This window comes from Poeciliopsis prolifica, unplaced genomic scaffold (genome assembly GCF_027474105.1).
Source record: "Poeciliopsis prolifica strain line A6 unplaced genomic scaffold, Auburn_PproV2 SCAFFOLD073, whole genome shotgun sequence".
Classification (NCBI taxonomy): Eukaryota; Metazoa; Chordata; class Actinopteri; order Cyprinodontiformes; family Poeciliidae; genus Poeciliopsis; species Poeciliopsis prolifica.
Genome location: NW_026562448.1, coordinates 47,501 through 67,500, shown reverse-complemented (window position 1 = coordinate 67,500; position 20,000 = coordinate 47,501). Strand labels below are relative to the sequence as shown.

The 20,000-nt window shown below is 45.8% G+C and overlaps 1 protein-coding gene across 1 annotated transcript in view; it reads left to right on the top strand.

The window, feature by feature from the left end:
- LOC129352176 (intermembrane lipid transfer protein VPS13C-like) overlaps positions 1-20,000 on the top strand; it is a 61,022-nt gene that overhangs the window by 4,929 nt on the left and 36,093 nt on the right. The window contains 28 exon segments of the mRNA XM_055021044.1: positions 1,209-1,271; positions 1,579-1,653; positions 1,761-1,870; positions 1,956-2,015; positions 2,162-2,221; positions 8,659-8,739; positions 8,838-8,895; positions 9,923-10,050; positions 10,127-10,233; positions 10,320-10,494; positions 11,960-12,022; positions 12,097-12,226; positions 12,295-12,395; positions 13,132-13,274; positions 13,359-13,551; positions 15,642-15,756; positions 15,921-16,057; positions 16,196-16,322; positions 16,400-16,517; positions 16,580-16,712; positions 16,913-16,985; positions 17,071-17,165; positions 17,238-17,391; positions 18,304-18,380; positions 18,463-18,522; positions 18,599-18,749; positions 19,776-19,895; positions 19,970-20,000. The exon segment at positions 19,970-20,000 is cut by the window's right edge and continues 73 nt beyond it. Of these exon segments, the coding sequence (XP_054877019.1) occupies positions 1,209-1,271; positions 1,579-1,653; positions 1,761-1,870; positions 1,956-2,015; positions 2,162-2,221; positions 8,659-8,739; positions 8,838-8,895; positions 9,923-10,050; positions 10,127-10,233; positions 10,320-10,494; positions 11,960-12,022; positions 12,097-12,226; positions 12,295-12,395; positions 13,132-13,274; positions 13,359-13,551; positions 15,642-15,756; positions 15,921-16,057; positions 16,196-16,322; positions 16,400-16,517; positions 16,580-16,712; positions 16,913-16,985; positions 17,071-17,165; positions 17,238-17,391; positions 18,304-18,380; positions 18,463-18,522; positions 18,599-18,749; positions 19,776-19,895; positions 19,970-20,000 (2,938 nt within the window).

Here is a 20,000-nt window from a genome sequence, read left to right as displayed (position 1 = left end):
GCCAGGAAGGCTGTGATTGGCTCCCACAATAACAGAAGAGCCAAACAAGAACAGGTTACTATTCCTGAAGGTCCTGCAGCAGCGATCGCTGGAGCCTGATTGGCCGGAGGCTTGAGTCTGCAGGCCAGGAATGGGAACCTTTGACACTGGAATCGATCCGGTTCCTGGGAATAGGTGTCGGTACGCAACAGTACCAGTTTTCGGTACTTTTGTGCTTGTTGCTTTTAATAATAAATGCTAGTTTTTCAGCATATTTATTTAGTTTTTCAGCATATTTATTTTCAAAATAAATATGCTCCTGTTGTCTGTATCAAGACAACAGGAGCTGCACAGTGGCACAGAAACCTTTTTGCCTTGCAGCAAGAAGGTTCTGGGTTTGATTTCCGGTCCGGGATCTTTGCATGTTCTCCCAGTGCATGGTGGGTTCTCTCTCTCTCGGTTCTCCGTCTTCTTCTCAGTCCAACAACATGACTGTCAGGTTAATTAGTTTGTATAAACTCTCCCTGGTGTGTGTGCCTGGTTGTTTGTCCTATCTGTCTCTGTGTTGCCCTGTGATGGACCGGTGACCCGTCCAGGGTGACCTCCGGAGAGGCATCAGCATCCCTCCTGGGATCAAAACATCTTTATATTATGACATCACAGTTGATTGACAAATTTCTTCAAAGTAAAAAGTCTTCAGGGGAACTAACGGAGTGTTTTGTCTTATTAAAATCCATGCATTCCTTTCCCACATGTCGCTGTTTGTCCATCACCAAATGTATTAAGCGTTCGTCCGCCCGTGTTGCCGGCTGCAGATGAAGATGCAGCAGACCTTCAGAAAAATCTTTTGCTTTCTCAAACCATACGTGTTTCCACCGCTGGCCTCGTGTTTTGTGTTGCAAATATTGCAACGAGCATCACAATAATTTGCGTCACATTTTAAAAAGTTCAGCATTTTCTACCGAATATGCTTTCTTTGTTTACTGAAATAGCCGACGCTGACATCCTTACGTCCTCGCGCTGCTATGCGGCTTTTGGGACAAGCGTAAAATATCACCTACTCTTCCTCGATCCGGTCACAATGATGTGCTTGGATACTGAACCATGGTAGCATCTGATTTTACATGAATTAGGTACTTGGTAGTATCGGCAGAACTCGGTCCCATCCTTGAGTCTGCAGGTGTTCTGACTAACTCTCTCTGTCCTGTTCATGCTGCATTTGCTGTCAGCGTCTCAGAGCGGAGATCTGCTGTTCGGTCTGGAGAGCGTTGTTTACAAGGAGCAGCTCAATGGTAACACACCCAGAGACACTGAGACACACAGAGACACCATGAGACTCTGAGACATTCAGAGACACTGAGACACACAGGAGACAGCTGTCTCCATGGTTTGGACAGGAACCAAGTCAGTGGTTTGGGCTTTATTGGCAGCAACACTGCCAGAGCTCCAGATGCTGGTTTCTGAAGCCCAAAGTCAGATTGGTGTCTCTGCTCATTCAGTCCATCAGGTCCAAAGTTTCTGGTTCTTCTGCTTCCTGCTGTCTCTCTGTTTCCAGCTTTTCTCTCTCTAATGGCTTTTCTGTTTTTAACGCTGCCAAAGTCCCAAAAGGACGTAAAAAAAACAAAAAGCACAAAAAAGTTCTAAAGAAACTGAAGCGACAGGAACAAAAAGCAGGTGAGTTCATGTTTCTCCTTAAAGAGACGCAGATCTTTTGAGAAGAGAGATCGCTTCTGGTTTTGTCCAGAGCCGACCCGGTTCCTGACCGTCTCTGCTTGTTTCAGATAAATCTCAAGAAGACAAGAAGGACACGTTCATGGAGAAACTCGCCACTCAGGTGATCAAGAACCTGCAGGTGAAGATCAGCAGCATCCACCTGCGCTATGAGGATGACGTGAGTTCTGACCCGACCCTGTCCAATTCCAGTTCTGGTTCTGTCTCCTGAAGCTCTGCTTGACTCTCAGCCTCATTCATTTCAGCTGTCAGATCCACAGCGCCCCCTATCGATGGGAGTAACACTATCAGAGCTCAGCCTGCAGGTACACGCACGTACGCACGCACACACACACACACACACACACACACACACACACACACACACACACACACACACACACACACACACCACACACACACACACACACACACACACAACTGCTGACGGTTCATGCTCTTCTACCTTCAGACCACTGATGAGAACTGGAAGCTGTGCATTCTGAATGAAGCTGCAAAGATCATCTATAAGGTGAGATGCTCCACTCAGTCTCTCCTGAACTTTATGATTGTCTTTTGTTTGTTTGTGGGCTCTAGTGTCCGTAATGTGACAGTAGGCTGACAGGTAGGGAGGAAGTAGAGAGGGGAAGACATGCAGCAAATATCGTAGGGTCCAGGAATCGAACCCGCGACAGCCGAGTCAAGGACTCAAGGCCTCCAAACATGGGTCGAGCTGTCCCCCTCTGCCACCACAGCACGCCCCAGACCTAGGCCTGTCGCGATAAACGATAAGTCAATTAATCGCACGATAAATTAAAACTATCGACCTCATTTTAATTATCGGCTATATCGTTTCTTCCTGCCTTTTTCTCTTACTGTTGATGACACTGAATGAAACTCCGCTGCTCTCCACTGACCCTCCCTTCCTTATTTCTTAGTGTAATGCCCAGCGCACGCTGCACCATCTGATGTCGCCGAGTGTCGACCCATTATCAAAACCTGAGAGACACATCAGCCGACAGAAATCTTGGCTATAACAGTTCGATCGAAACCGTGTTGTGTCCAACAATGGACACAAAATAATAAGTCCAGTTCACTAATATTGAAACCAGGAATTAATCAATTCCTTACTACAATCTTCCTGCAATGCATGTAGCTAGTGTCAGTCTGACTGAATGAAAATCATTATAACCATTTTATGTCACGTTAACAAAGAACAGCTGAAAAGTTTCCGGGTTTTCTGGTAGAAATTTCGCTCCAACTCCTCCCCTCGTTATTTATATTTTCTTTGCACAAACTGTTGAATAAACATTCATGTTGTTTCCGATGTCTGCTGAACTTCGGGTTGCATCGTGTCAGCTGTTCGGGATTACCTCCTTGTTTCCCCTCAGAAAGCAGGAGGAGAATCCGCGCTTTCTGATTGGCTACCGGTCACATTCAATAGGCTGCGTCACTCTCCCAGTCTGGATAAATCCTTGATTTAGATCAGAGCAACGATCTACCATAACACACAACGATCTACCGTAACACACAACGATCTACCATAACACACAACGATCTACCGTAACACACAACGATCTACCATAACACACAACGATCTACCGTAACACACAACGATCTACCATAACACACAACGATCTACCATAACACACAACGATCTACCACAACACACAACGATCTACCGTAACACACAACGATCTACCATAACACACAACGATCTACCATAACACACAATGATCTACCTTAACACACAACGATCTACCACAACACACAACGATCTACCGCAACACACAACGATCTACAGTAACACACAACAATCTACCATAACACACAACGATCTACCATAACACACAACGATCTACAGTAACACACAACGATCTACCTTAACACACAACGATCTACCATAACACACAACGATCTACCGCAACACAAAACGATCTACCGTAACACACAACGATCTACCTTAACACACAACGATCTACCGTAACACACAACGATCTACCGTAACACACAACGATCTACAGTAACACACAACGATCTACCATAACACACAACGATCTACCATAACACACAACGATCTACCGTAACACACAACGATCTACCACAACACACAACGATCTACCACAACACACAACGATCTACCGTAACACACAACGATCTACCGTAACACACAACGATCTACCGTAACACACAACGATCTACTGTAACACACAACGATCTACCATAGCACACAACGATCTACCTTAAAACACAACGATCTACCATAGCACACAACGATCTACCATAGCACACAACGATCTACCATAACACACAACGATCTACCATAACACACAACGATCTACCATAGCACACAACGATCTACCATAGCACACAACGATCTACCATAGCACACAACGATCTACCATAACACACAACGATCTACCATAGCACACAACGATCTACCTTAACACACAACAATCTACCATAACACACAACGATCTACCATAACACACAATGATCTACCATAACACACAACGATCTACCATAACACACAACGATCTACCGTAACACACAACGATCTACCGTAACACACAACGATCTACCGTAACACACGACGATCTACCGTAACACACAACAATCTACCTTAACACACAACGATCTACCGTAGCACACTACGATCTACAGTAACACACAACGATCTACCGTAGCACACTACGATCTACAGTAACACACAACGATCTACCATAACACAAACGATCTACCGTAACACACGACGATCTACCGTAACACACAACGATCTACCGTAACACACAACAATCTACCTTAACACACAACGATCTACCGTAGCACACTACGATCTACAGTAACACACAACGATCTACCGTAACACACAACGATCTACCGCAACACACAACAATCTACAGTAACACACAACGATCTACCATAGCACACAACGATCTACCATAGCACACAACGATCTACCATAACACACAACGATCTACCATAGCACACAACGATCTACCATAACACACAACGATCTACCATAACACACAACGATCTACCATAGCACACAACGATCTACCATAACACACAACGATCTACCAGAGCACACAACGATCTACCTTAACACACAACAATCTACCATAGCACACAACGATCTACCGTAACACACAACGATCTACAGTAACACACAATGATCTACCATAGCACACAACGATCTACCATAACACACAACGATCTACCGTAACACACAACGATCTACCGTAACACACAACGATCTACCTCAACACACAACGATCTACCGTAACACACAACGATCTACCGTAACACACAACGATCTACCGTAACACACAACGATCTACCTTAACACACAACGATCTACTGTAACACACAACGATCTACCATAACACACAACGATCTACCTTAACACACAACGATCTACCATAACACACAACGATCTACCATAACACACAACGATCTACCATAACACACAACGATCTACCATAACACACAACGATCTACCATAACACACAACGATCTACCATAGCACACAACGATCTACCATAGCACACAACGATCTACCATAGCACACAACGATCTACCATAGCACACAACGATCTACCATAGCACACAACGCTCTACAGTAACACACAACGATCTACCGTAACACACAACGATCTACCGCAACACAACAATCTACAGTAACACACAACGATCTACCATAGCACACAACGATCTACCATAGCACACAACGATCTACCATAACACACAACGATCTACCATAGCACACAACGATCTACCATAACACACAACGATCTACCATAGCACACAACGATCTACCATAACACACAACGATCTACCAGAGCACACAACGATCTACCTTAACACACAACAATCTACCATAGCACACAACGATCTACCGTAACACACAACAATCTACCGTAACACACAACGATCTACCGTAACACACAACGATCTACCGTAGCACACAACGATCTACAGTAACACACAATGATCTACCGTAACACACAACGATCTACCGCAACACACAACGATCTACCGCAACACACAACGATCTACCACAACACACAACGATCTACCTTAACACAACAATCTACCATAACACACAACGATCTACAGTAACACACAACGATCTACAGTAACACACAACGATCTACCATAACACACAACGATCTACCATAGCATACAACGATCTACCATAGCACACAACGATCTACCATAACACACAATGATCTACCTTAACACAACAATCTACCGCAACACACAACGATCTACCACAACACACAACGATCTACCTTAACACAACAATCTACCATAACACACAACGATCTACAGTAACACACAACGATCTACCATAACACACAACGATCTACCATAGCATACAACGATCTACCATAGCACACAACGATCTACCATAACACACAACGATCTACCATAACACACAACGATCTACCTTAACACAACAATCTACCATAACACACAACGATCTACAGTAACACACAACGATCTACCTTAGCACACAACGATCTACCATAACACACAACGATCTACCATAGCACACAACGATCTACCATAACACACAACGATCTACCATAGCACACAACAATCTACCATAACATACAACGATCTACCATAGCACACAACGATCTACCATAACACACAACGATCTACCGTAACACACAAGGGACAATCTTAGAACGAAGAACGTTCTAAGATTGTCGTTCGGGGTAAAAAATCCTGTAGTTTGAACTTTTGCATCAGGCAGTCGGATTCTTCTATGTTTAAATCTAATTATTACTGAAGGATAATAAACTATACAGACTTCATAATCTGCACTCTTTTGGTTGAATTCAGTGTTTATTTCCACTTTGGCTTTATGTTGTTTAGTTTTCATTCAAGTGCATTTATTCTTAATGGAGACTAAGAATTTTTATTTTATTTTTGGTTTTGGTTGTTTTATTTATTTTGTGTATCAGTCCCAGTGTTAATTGTCTTTTGAAAGTAAAGTGTATCTATCTTTAGCAGGAAATCGCATGTATTATTACGTAATTTCCATTAAATCAATGTAAAAAGGTCTTCAAACAATATTATCGTTTATCGCAATCATTTTTTAGACAATTTATCACCCAGCAAAATCTGTTATCGTGACAGACCTACCCAGAACTCTATGATTGTTGATGGAAACACAGCTGGAGGGGAAAACAAGATGGTTGATCTGCTATTGAAGTGACAGGAGAGCTGGGTCCGACTTGAACTGGTTCCAGTTTGGTTCCAGTTGGACCAGAACTGGAACAGTCCAGAACTGAACTGGACTGTTCTGAAGAGTCCAGAATAGTTCAGAACTGTTCCGGATTGGTTCCAGTCTGACATAAAGAACAAGAGTTGCTGCCATAACTGCGGTTCTGTGAATCTTGGATGACTGCCAGAGTCAGTCTTCAAGCACTGAGCAGGTGGAGAGTCAATCACAACAGTCACCTGTGATAACTCACGTGACTCTATATAGTCACATGACACCCCGCACTCAATCCCGCAACCTTCTCACAAAAAGCAGGGGTTCTGAGGGATCAAGCCCTCTGGGGGTCATCATAGAACCGCATGTTATCTCGACTGACCACATGCATGGCCCTGCCGTCTATGAAAAGCCTTGGTGTGTGACCAACAGGCATGCAGTTTGGTACATCATCCTCAACTAAAGCATCCACAGATCTACTGCGCCTAGAGAAGGTGCTAGAAGCCGCAGACCGGGCCTGAGGAACACCAATCCGAGAGGCCCTGGCAAATTAACGCCAACAGTACAGTAAACATACCAGTCATTGCAGCAATAACTGCAGATCTGGTAAAAAGGTGAAAAATAGCTTGTGCAGTTCCAGGAGGGCGAGGCTTACCCACAGCTCTGACCAAACACGGTCACAAAGCAACGAGCAGATGAGAGGAGAGGAGAGGAGAGGATAATGAAGAGCTTCACACAGCCACACTGCACTCAACACACAAGACGAATAAAGGGATTGTGCGCAGGTCACAGGTGATTGTAAGGTCACCTGTGTCACCTGGCAGGTTACAGGTGATTTTGTTGTGGTCAACACTCAACCTGCTCATGCTCAAGGATCATCAGTGGTTCTGGCTCTGGCTCTGGGTCTGGTTCTGGTTCCAAGCATGAAAAAGCGGCATTCAGCTTTTATGAACACAAATCTGGACAAACTTCTAGAAAAGTGGACAACAGCCGAAACACTGAGTTCCTGAAACTGCAGACGAAGCGCAGCTGTTCCCGCTGCTCGTTTGAACATTGAGCAACACGTTTGATGATGGTTTTGATGATGTCATATCCTGTGCCGTTGTAGACTTCAGATTTATCATTTCCATTATTTGCTCCCAGCCCAGTTTATTCTTTCAGTTTGTGCAGTATGTGAGTTAAATACCCTGAGAAAGAAGCTTCTGCAATAGAAAGAAACAAGAATAGGACAAGCGGTCCCACCAAGCCAAAATCACAAGGGCTTAGAGAAACTAGCGCATGGTGGGCCGGAGGCGTCGGCTGTGGCCCACAGCCACTGGTTTCGGTGGCACAGCGGCAGAACGCATCCCTGTGGCGGTGGAGCAAGCGGAAGGGCGAGTCGACACGCATCACACACGTCAAAATTCAGCCTATTGCTTGGCTGACAGCAGCTCAATCAAATCCATCGTCAAAATAAGAAATGTTCCAAACTCCAAAAAAACAGAAAAAAATAATTTAGACTTAGACTTAGACTTAGACTTGACTTTATTGATCCCTTGGGAAGACTCCCTCAGGAAATTATAGACTAAAGTCTAGAAACTAAACAATCAGGAAAAATAGACAAAATAATTATAATGTGCCCAAAGCACATAACAGTTGTTTCATAATGGATTATTCTGGTTTTTTTGGTGTAAAGCAGTTGGAGCCGCCTTGCTGTCCACTAATAAATACCTGTTGTCCCACTGTCTGTCTGTCCCCAGCTGGGCCGTCTGGAGAGTCTCTGCGCCTACTGGAACGTCAACAGTCCCATGTACTACCAGAACTCTTGGCAGGACCTTGTGGTCAGTCCGCTCCTGCATGACCTGTCGATCTGACGAAGCTCGTTTCTGATTGGACCCAGAGCGTCTGGGCCCTCGGTTCATCCTGCTCTTCTTTGCAGGACCGGTTGAGGTCAGAGATCAGGAGCAAAGACCAGCAACTGCCTCACTATCAGGACAGTGAGTTCAGAGCTTTGATTGATAAATGTTGACTCTTTGTGATTTCAGCTGGTGGCTTATAACCTTTGAACCCTAAACTAAGGGTTTGTTTCAAGTGTCTCCCTGGTTGAATCTATTGACCTGCAGCTTTAGCTTCTAAATGTGTTGATGAACAACCTGAGTGGAAATCTTTCACTCCATCTCCATGGAAATGCTTAAAGTGACCCCATGGGTAAGGGGTCAGATTTAGGACCAAGGTTAGGATAAGGGAAAGGTTTGGCCTGTAGAAATGAATGGAAGTTTTAAGGAAATAAATAAGTCTTACCTAAGGTGAAACACTGAGTCAATCAAGAATGAATCATTTTGATGATTATTTTACGGAGAAATTAAGCAAAGAATAGAGCAATGACTTCCTGGCGAGTCCAGGGAAGTGAAGACGAGGTGAAAGTACGCTGCTTACAGAGATTGGACAAAAAGGGAGAATCCCTGCAGTTTCAGCTCTGGTGTTTGACCTGCAGACTGAGACCATGGACGGTTCAAACCAGGTCAGAAATACCCTTTATTATGCTGCCTCCAACATGAAGGTGCTTCATAGCTAAAATTGATTGCTAGATTGATTGAAATAAAACCAAGTTTGAAATAACAGATCAATGGAAAGTCCCTACAAAGATAGCAATGAAGACGTGTGTGTGAATAAGTCTTCTTAGTTTCAGCTGATTTGAATTCAGTTTCAGAATTTCTTTACGACGTATTAGAATAAGACTTTTGCTTTTCAGGCAATCAGAACTCCAGATTGACTTGGTTCATTTAAAATCCATTAAGCAAAAAAATCACAATGGATCATAAAGGCTCATATTGCATCATAGTGGGTCACAGTGGATCACAGTCTTTCTGCTTTATAACAATGAATGAGAGTGTGACCGTCATTTCATGAGGGGTTGATGATAAGTCTTGTCAGAGGAGATGTTGGGGATCTTTTGGGGATCTTTTGGGGATCTGTCAAGTCCCTGACGGTCGGAGCTTCTGGTCTCTCTTCTTCTCTGTCTAGTCTTCAAGCCGATCTTCGCTTCGGCTAAAATGTGCATCAACCCGAATGCAGAGGCAGACCTGAAGTCTCCGAAGGTAAAGCTGCAGCTGGAGGTCCAGAGCATTGGCATCGAGATGACCAAACCTCAGGTGAGGCAAGACACCGCCTGCTGAATGGATAAGGTGGAGCTAGGTGAGACTACCTTTACCTGTCTGTCCTCCACAGTACCTGAGCATGGTGGAGGTACTGGAGTCCATTGATCTAATGGCAAAGAGCACCCTTTACAGGAAGTTCAGGCCAGATGTTCCTGTCAGTAAGAACGCTAAAGTCTGGTAGGTTTGCTGTCCTGCTCCATAAGCACAGACCCAGATAAAACCAGGACCAGACCGGTTACATTGTGGTCTCCTGCAACCTTCAGGTGGAAATACGCTTTCAACAGCATCATGGAGGTCCACATTCGACGCCTCAGCCACATGTGGTCCTGGTCCAAGATTCAGCAGCACCGGGAGAGCCTTAAGGTCTACAAGGCTGCCTACAAGAGCAAGCTGCTGAGCCAGAACAAGCCAGCGCCAGACACTGAGAAGCAGATCCAGGTGAGGAAACAGTAAGCCAGGCTTGGCGATGTGACTCACATTGCTAAGCAACCAAACATCCCATAACACCTGGATATATGCTATATGTATGATTCTGGTTGATGAATCCACTGCAGCCCTCTGATATTGGGTTAAATGTCTGAGAGGAAACTTCCCCTCCATCCGTCCCATCTGAACTGAGTTCAGCTGCTTGAGTTTCCTGAAGCAGAAATGGAAACTTGAGTTCGGACGTTCAGGAAGTCCATCCCGACGTCTCTTACTCTGTTTGTTTCTCTTCTCATGAAATGATTTCTTACTTTTATTGGATAAACCTAGATGTGGGCCAACGCTTCCTGAAATGTTCTGTATCAATGTTTTTAGGGTTATTTGTCATACTTTCAGCCTTTACTCTAAAGCCTAATGTTTTTTATCAAAATCTTTTTTAACTAATATTTGCATTGTATTAAATTGTTTGATGTTCTTCTGTTTGCTGATGATACTGATGTTTTATCATCTTTTCATCTGAACTGACTTATGAGACTAAAAATATGGTCTTTTTTTAAAAAAAAAAAAAGGGTTTATCCATGAAATATTCTGTTAGTAAATACAAACTTAATTAAAAATTTTGAAATCAAAAACTTTTGCAAACAAAGTTATTAGGATGATTACTGAATGTAACCTGAGCTGGCAATCATATACATTAAAAAATAATTTTATTTTTGGCAATGATATCAAATATAGCTCCACATATTATGTTAATGTAATATAATATTGAGAAATAGCTCAGAAATGAACTGAAATCCAGTTAAATGTTCATAGAAATTTAGTGTTTCTGACACTAAAATGATAAAAATGCTCATTTTTTCTGAATTTGTGTAGTTGCATGTTAGAGGTTACAAATTAAATGTTTGCAAATGACACTAAATAAATTTGAAACTAGAATAAACTAAATGCTTGGAACTATTTGTAAAAAACTGTTTTACTTCCAGAGTTAATATTTAGTTCTTATCTGCAGATTTTCACCAGACTCTTTTAATTGGTCCGTTCCATGAATTAAGTTTTATTTGTAAAGGATCAAGTCACAACAAAAGTAATCTTGATGCTCTTTACCAAAAATCCCTTCAATTCCAGCATCCATTCCAATTGATCCTAGTCATGAAACAGATTATTTGTTCAAAGTGATTTAAAAAGGTTGCAAGTTATTGTCTGGGAATATTTACTTCTCCTGGGCCAGCAGGGGGCGACAGTCTCCTGTGTTGATTCATTGACTTCACTGCCATCCCTCTCTCTGATATTCAAAAGAAATGAAGCCATTAAAAATGAAATGGTCCCAAATGACACAGGATATGATTGAAATGAGAGAAAATTTAAATGATTAATAATTAGATCTGCTGAATCTTATAATGGATAAAAGGAAGCTGAAATAATAATGAGTAAAACTAGCAATAAAAGACACTGACTGAAGCTGGTCTCTGCTGTGCTTCAGGACCTGGAGAAAATCCTGGACGTGTTCAACATCACTCTGGCCCGTCAGCAAGCCCAGATGGAGGTGATCTTGTAAAATGAAGGTGATGATGTGTGTTCTCACAGGCCCCACTTAATTTCAGGGTTCTGCTCCTGCAGGTGGTCCGGTCGGGCCAGAAGCTGGCTGGGAAGAAAGCCGGAGGCCAGAAACAAGGAGGAGGCTTTTTCAGTGGCTGGTTTGGGAAAAAGGCTAAGAAGGAGGAGCAGGAGGAAGACAAGGAGCCTGAGAGTAAGAGCTGATCTGGACCTTCTGGAGAGACCCAACATTTGGTTCTGAACCGGCAAGTTCTGTTTCAGCTTCGGGTTTGGACCAGCTGATGACAGCAGAAGAGAAGGAAAAACTCTACACAGCTATTGGCTACAGCGGCAGCTCACACAACCTGGCTTTACCCAAACAGGTAGACTCTCTGACGGGTAGAGACTCTGACGGGTAGAGACTCTGACGGTTAGAGACTCTGACGGGTAGAGACTCTGACGGGTAGAGACTCTGACGGGTAGAGACTCTGACGGGTAGAGACTCTGACGGGTAGAGACTCTGACGGTTAGAGACTCTGACGGTTAGAGACTCTGACGGGTAGAGACTCTAGAGAGACTGTTTGAAAAATGTCGACGTTCATGACAGGACACATTGAGGAATCTTGTATCATCGTTGAAAGAGAAAGCTTCATCTTTTGCGGTAGATTGAAAATAGCCGTCGGATTGAGTTTAACAAAGCTGCTTCTTGGTGGACGACAAGACTTGTGGGTCAATGTCCTATGGACAGATCAGAACAAATTAGAAATCTTGAGGTATCCAGAAAGCAGGTCAACAGAAACTCCTCATGGTCTGATGCATGGTGGTGGAGAAGTGATGGCTGTCTCTGAGCTGACCAGGACTTCCACTCTGGACCCAAAGTTTTCTAGAGTCCAGTGTGAGTCCATCTGCCAGCAGCTGAAGCTTGGTCCAAACTGCATCCTGAAGAGAACCGGGATCCAAATATATAAGCAGATCTAGAACACAATGGCTGAAAGAGAATAGAATCATGGTGTTACAGTAGCCTAGTCAAAGCCCAGACCTCATCCTCAGGGATCAGAACCTTAATGAAGTGAAACGTTGTCCTAAGATGGCCCAGTAACCCAGCCTTCTGTGTTTCAGTACGTCGGTGCCATTATCACCTTCCAGCTGCTCAAAACATCAGTGACCATCAGAGAGCAGCGCGACGTCCCGGAGATCCTCAACATCCAGATGGTCAACCTGAGCACCAAGATATCCCAGAGACCCGGCGCGCAGGCGGTCAGGTAGGAGCGTTTCCTGTGGAACCCGCTGGCCCGCCTCACCCCTAACCCCTAACCCTATCTCACACCAGTTGCTTCCTCCTGCAGGGTGGAGGTGGCGCTGGAGCACTGGTACGTCACAGGGCTGCAGCAGCGGGGCGCTGTCCCCTCACTCATCGCCTCCGTGGGCGATTCTTCATCATCGCTTCTCAACGTGGTGTTTGAGTTGAACCCTGAGGAGAGTTCTGGAGACCAGCTGCTGAAGATCCACTCCCAGCCAGTGGAGATCATCTACGACGCGGTAAGCTGACTATTATCAATCACTCAATCAAATGCTGCACATTTCAGCAGCAAGGCATTTCACAGTGCTTTACATCATAACAAACATAACAAAGTCATGCAGCATAGAGTCAACAATCTTACATGAAATTCATTACTGATTATGTTTCAAATAAAACTCCAGCAGCTGGTTTTAGTCTGGATTTAAAGGATCTCAGTGTTTCAGCTATTTTACAGTTTTCTGGAAGTTTGTTCCAGATTTGTGGTCCATAGAAGCTGAATGTTGTTTCTCCTGATTTGGTTCTGATTCTGATGCAGAGGAGAACCAGAACCAGAACCTGATGGGTCTGGAAGGTTGATACAGCAGCAGGTTTTTAATGAGTCACTCAGTGATTTATAAACTAACAGTATTTAAAGTCTAGTCTCTGAGCTGCAGGGAGCCAGTGAGGGACTGTAGAACCAGGTCCATGTGCTCCATCCTCCTGGTTCTGGTTCTGGTCAGAACTCCAGCAGCAGCTGCAGGATTGATGTGTTGGACAGACCCTGCTGCGGGAATCGATGCCACTGAAGATGAACCAGTGTGTCTCTGAGACATCAGACCTCCAGACGCTCTGCAGGTGACAGAAGACCGACTTTGTGACTGTCTTTATGTGACTCTGGAGGGTCAGAGGTCAGGGGTCATCAAAACACCCATGGGTCAGGCTGATCGCTAATTTTAGTTGAAATAACTGAAGCTGTGCACGTTCTCTAGATCTATAACTCTAGATATATGACTCTAGATCAGGGATGTGAAACTCCAGTCCTGGAGGTTTTAGATGAGCCACACGTACAAAACGATGAATGGCAGAGTTCTGTGATTAACAAGGTCACTGCAACTCTGGGAGCCTAGGGGGCGCTGCTGAGGCAAATCTGAATATTAGTCTCACCTTTGTTGGCACCCATCAGGAAACGGGACTGTTTGCATCAAGTCACATTTCAGTGCCAAATCATTTTCTTAATCTGTGAAGGCCACATGAAAAATGCATATTAAGGTCTAAATACTTTCAACATTTTCTAATGAGAGCTGTTACATTGACGACAGCTCAGAGTTTCCCCATCTTCACCAGGTTCACTGTTGGTTTTTGGGTTATTTGTCATACTCCACCCTGCAGGAGGAAGGATTTCAGTGATACTTGACGTTCACATAATCAGAACCTCCAGTATTTTGTCAGCTTTTTATTCCTGAGTTGGAAAACTAGAGCAGAGGAAGATCATCAGTAGGTCAGAAGAGTGTTTTCACTTTCCTGGACCCAGCTGGCCATCAGCTCTGTGGTTCTGCCACCTCAGCCGTCTGTAGGCTGGAGAAACGGTCCGACACCAGCCCTCTGAGGTCTCTTTCCCGGCTTTCAGGTCCATTTAGAACCAGGCGACGGTTCTAAATGGACCTGATCCCCACACTGCAGAGATCAGGGTGCTGGGTGGGGCTGTTGTCCTGGGTTTGTTTCCCGGTCTAGGCTCTAGTGGTCAATTAAGAGCACTAAAAATGGATTCAACAGGGAGATCCAGTTTCTCTTCAGTGGCGTCAGAACCTGCCTGGAGTCCTCAGAAGATTCATTCCAGCCAAACTCGGGCAGACTTGGGCCAGTCAGCCAGTTACAAGAGAACAAACTGTCCTCCTTTCATTGAATATAATTATGGCAGTTCAGAACCTTTTAGCAGAACTCTTCAGGGTTTTTCGATTGCTGCTGCTTGAAGGGACCTGGAGGAGAGTAGATTCTGAGGGTGAAAGGTCAAGTCTGTGTCCAATGCTTCGGAGCCAGCTCTTCCACGTTGGCCTGCTTCTCCTTGTTATAACAAAGTGAGGAAAAACTTTCAGAAACCATAAGAAACAATCTTAATCAGTATTTATTCAAATGTTTTTCAGTGTTGGAAGGGCATACACGTCTTCTTTTATAGGGGAAATTGAACATTCAAGGACGTCATGAGGTGCAAACTAAGAAACAATTGGAAAATTTCATAGTAATACAGAGGCCAGAGAAACGGCTTCAGAACACATGCATTACATATTATACTGTCATGCATTGTTTTGCTCATAATCATAGAAACCTTCACATTTTCCACGACATCCTCCAGGTGACTGTCAACAGCATGGTGGACTTCTTCAAGACGGGGAAAGGCGTAGACCTGGAGGTCCTGACGTCGGCCACGCTGTCCAAACTGGAGGAGATCAAAGAGAAGACCGCTGCAGGTGAGACCAGCAGCAAGACGCTGGATCAGAGCGGCGGAGCCCACAGTCAGTCAGTCTGTGCCCACAGTCAGTCTGTCTGTGCCCACAGTCAGTCTGTCTGTGCCCACAGTCAGTCTGTCTGTGCCCACAGTCAGTCTGTCTGTGCTTGGTTCTGGTCTTTGCAGGTTTGTCTCACATCATTGAAACGCGGAAGGTCCTGGATCTGAAGATCGACCTGAAGCCGTCCTACCTGATCGTACCAAAGTCCGGCTTTTACAGCAGCGAGTCAGACCTGCTGATTGTGGACTTTGGTAGCTTCCAGGTCAGCTTCGTTTCCCTCTGAATTTGGTGAAATGTCTCCGTGTTTCCTGAGTTTTAAACGTCTTCAGTCAGAGTTCAAGGCTGTTTGGTCCAAACCCAACGCTCCATTCTTGCCGCTTTAACCCGGGTTGTTTTGCAGCTGTACAGCGTGGACCAGGGCAGTCGGGGTTCATCGTCCTCCTCGTCTCTGGAGGAGATCATGGATCGAGCCTACGAGCGGTACGACGTGGGGCTGAGGAAGGTCCAGCTGCTCTACAGCAAGTCAGGTCAGAGGTCACACACACAGCAGGTCAGCTTTAGATTCAGTCGATGCAGATGATCTGAGGCAGCAAACCGCTTTCAGGAGAGGCTTGGAAGACGGCGCGGCTGCAGAGTTCCTCGGCGCAGCACGTCCTGCGGCCCATGGACCTCACGCTCCACCTGGCCAAGTGCATGGTGGAAAAGGACGTCCGCATGCCCAGGTACGACCCCTGACCCCGCCTCGCTGCCTGGCTCCGACGCTGAAGCCGTTTCCTGTGCGCAGGTTCAAGGTGTCTGGCGAGCTGCCGCTCATGCATGTCAGAATCTCAGACCGGAAGATCCAGAACGTCCTGGATCTGGTGGAGAGCGTCCCGCTGCCCACGGCCGGCTCTGCTCCTCCCACCCCCGCTGAGAAGGTCAGCTGTCCTAGTCCAATCCCTGAACCCCCAGTGCATCATTCACTGCAGCTGTTTGTGAAACTGTGATTTATAAAAGAATTAACATAAAAACTGAATGAAAAGAAAGATTTTAGATGAGAAAAAACAGGAAAGCTGTTCAATTATGTGACACAAAACTGAACAAACATCTAAAGTAGCTTCTGATTGAGACGTCTCAGGTGTTGCCGTTGGCTGTGACGCATCCTCTGGCTCAGAGTCTCGGCCCCTCCTTCTTGGACGCCTTCGACACAGGTGAGCTGCAGCTTCACTCCGACCCTGGACCTGGACAGGACGCCGTCTCACCGTCTCACCGTCTCTCCGTCTCTCCGTCCTCCAGACTCTGAAGAAGACGGCGGTGAGAAGCTGACGGATCTCCAGCGGTCGGCTGAGGAAGAACTCGTCAACGTTCACTTCAATTTCGAGCTCAGAGAGGTCGGCCGGTGCCGCTGGGCCGAGGTGGCGGATGGGATCGGCGTGGTGTGACCTCTGACCTCGTGTCTTCAGGTTCTGCTGGAGCTGACCCGGCAGGAGGACCAGGAGAAGACGGTTCTGTCCTTCAATGTGTCCCAGCTCGGAGCTGAGGGGAAAATGCGAAGCTTGGATCGGAGCGTCACCGCGTACCTGCGGCGCTTTGCCGTTGACTACCGTGACGTTCCAGGTGAGCTGCTGCCTGCCGACGCAGTTCTGGCAGGTTCTGAAAGGTTCTAACTGGTTCCGGCTGGTTCTGGCTGGTTTCAGCTGATTCTGGCTGGTTCCAGCTGGTTCTAGCTGGTTCCGGCTGGTTCTAGCTGGTTCCGGCTGGTTCTAGCTGGTTCCGGCTGGTTCTAGCTGGTTTCAGCTGGTTCCGGCTGGTTCTACCTGGTTCCGGCTGGTTCTAGCTGGTTCCGGCTGGTTCTAGCTGGTTCCGGCTGGTTTCAGCTGGTTTCGGCTGGTTCTAGCTGGTTCCGGCTGGTTTCAGCTGGTTCTGGCTGGTTCTAGCTGGTTCCGGCTGGTTCTAGCTGGTTCCGGCTGGTTCTACCTGGTTCCGGCTGGTTCTAGCTGGTTCTGGTTCTTACTGACTAAATGCAACAAAAGTTTAGATTTTTTTGGCACATTGAATAAAACTTTTCACCCTTTGTGCCTGAAGTGAAGTTGGAGCCGAAGTATCAACGCAGAGAAAATAAAGTTCCTCTCAGTTTGGAACAAAAACAAAGTCTTGCTTTTGGCCGACCCGATTGGTTCTGCGGCCGGTTGGGAACAAGACCTCTGTGTATGGTTCTCTAAACATCATGAAGCTGTTTGTTCTGGAGGTTCTTCCAACACTAAAGCCAGATGATATCTGACACACCTGGCTGTGACCTTTGACCTCACCCTCTGCGGCTCAGTTAAGAGGGTGAGGTCTCTTAACCTGAACCGTCAAGAGTCTCAACGTTCAGATGTGAGACTCATGTCTGGAGATGCTGACCTTCCTCAGACTCCGAGGTCTTCATCACCTGCTGCCCCAGAAGAGTCCGGGTCCAAAACCGGATCTTTGGCTCTGGGCTCTTGTGAAGCCGTTCACTGTCTCATCGTTGGTTGTTTGACTTTTCAGGGGGCAGCGCTCCGCTCCACCTCATCAGCTCCTCCCAACAGCAGGACTCCAACCTGCTGAAGGTGGAGTTCATCAAGGTGAGCTGACTGTGGGAGGAGCTAACGGCTCGTGGGGGGCTAACAGCTAAGTGAGAGGGGCTAACACTCAGTGTCGCTGCAGGTCGACCCCAATGGTCCCAGTTTCCAGTCTCTGTTCAACAACACGGAGCAGACGCTGAAGGTGGGTTTAGTGCTTCATGGGTTCCAGGCAGGTTCCGGTCGGTGTACAGCTGTTACAGGTGGTTCTGCTGTTCCAGGTGGAAGTTTCCTCTCTGGACTTCCTGCTTCATACCAAAGCTCTGCTCGCGACCATTAGCTACCTGAACAGCGCTGTGCCACCGCGGCTCAGCGCCATGCGGGACCAGGACGCTGAGAAACAGGTCCAGAAGACACAGCAGAGTCGGACAGGTGAGTCTGGCTCCCACAGATGGCTCTCAATAAACTATAATATCATCAAGCAGTTTGATGATATTGAACTGGTTAATATGAGTTTACTCTTAAACTCATGTTAAGATTCATTGCACTGCAGGTAAACCCTCAACTGTTCATATTCCTGGCAGGTTTCAAATAATGGTTTAATTTGATCAACATTATATTAACATTATTCCTCTGTGGAGAGGTGGAACACTTGCTGGCTGTTAGCATGGACAAGTCAAAGGTCGTCAGTATTTCCCCTGTGAATATCTGCAGAAACTCATCTATCTCAGCTTTCTGAACTCACTTTGCAGCTGACGCCTTCACCTGAGCACAACGGAGCGCACGCTAAAACGGGCTAGCTCAGCGAGTGTGAACTCATTGCAAACTTTCAAACGTGCCAATACCAAAGTTGACCAAACCTGAACAAAAACACACCTTTCTACTCACGCATGCTGGGTCATGTACGCTCCATGAGGTCCAGGTAGCTGCCCCTGACAAACGTAAAACACCTTGGTGGACATAGCCCCGCCTTCAAGGTGCAGCTCCTCACCCACTCAGCTCCTTCAGACTAGCCAACAGCAATTAGCTCATCATAGGAGCAGCTGCTCAGAGCAACGCTGGTAAAAACGTTAAAGGGTTAATAGAGGAGTCATGTTGGGATGACTTCCTGGAGGCGGAGCTTCAGGAAGAGCAGCAGCTTCTTAAAGAGACAGAGGCCCAATTTCAAGGCACTAAATGAGGAAGTCAAACTGCTTTTGTCATATTTAGTATGTGTAGTGTTTTTGTATCAGCTGAATGGAACATCTACTGGATTTCTCTATGAATTGGCACTAAAAACATCAAACTTCGCCTTTAATCCCAAATGTTTTCATCAACCAGAAAATCAATACAATTAATCTTTTCCACAAATTACTGGGAATAAAACTTTGCTCAGTTTTTCCACTGCTTCTTTTTCTAACACAGTTTCTCCTTCCACTAAACTTCCGTGTGTGTGTGTGTGTGCACGCTGCTCTGCAGAGTCTAAAGGCAGTAAAGATGGCGGCAGCATCTTCAGCTTCAGGCTCTTCGCCATGTTGGGCTGCTTCCATGTTGAGGTGTGCGATGACCATGGCAGCATCGCTGACATCAGAGTCAAGGGTATGAATCACTTCCTGTCAGCTGACTTCCTGTGGGAGGAGCGACCTAACCTAAGCCGTGTCGCCTCCTCTCAGGTGTCGACGCCTCGGTGTTTGTGCAGGCGAA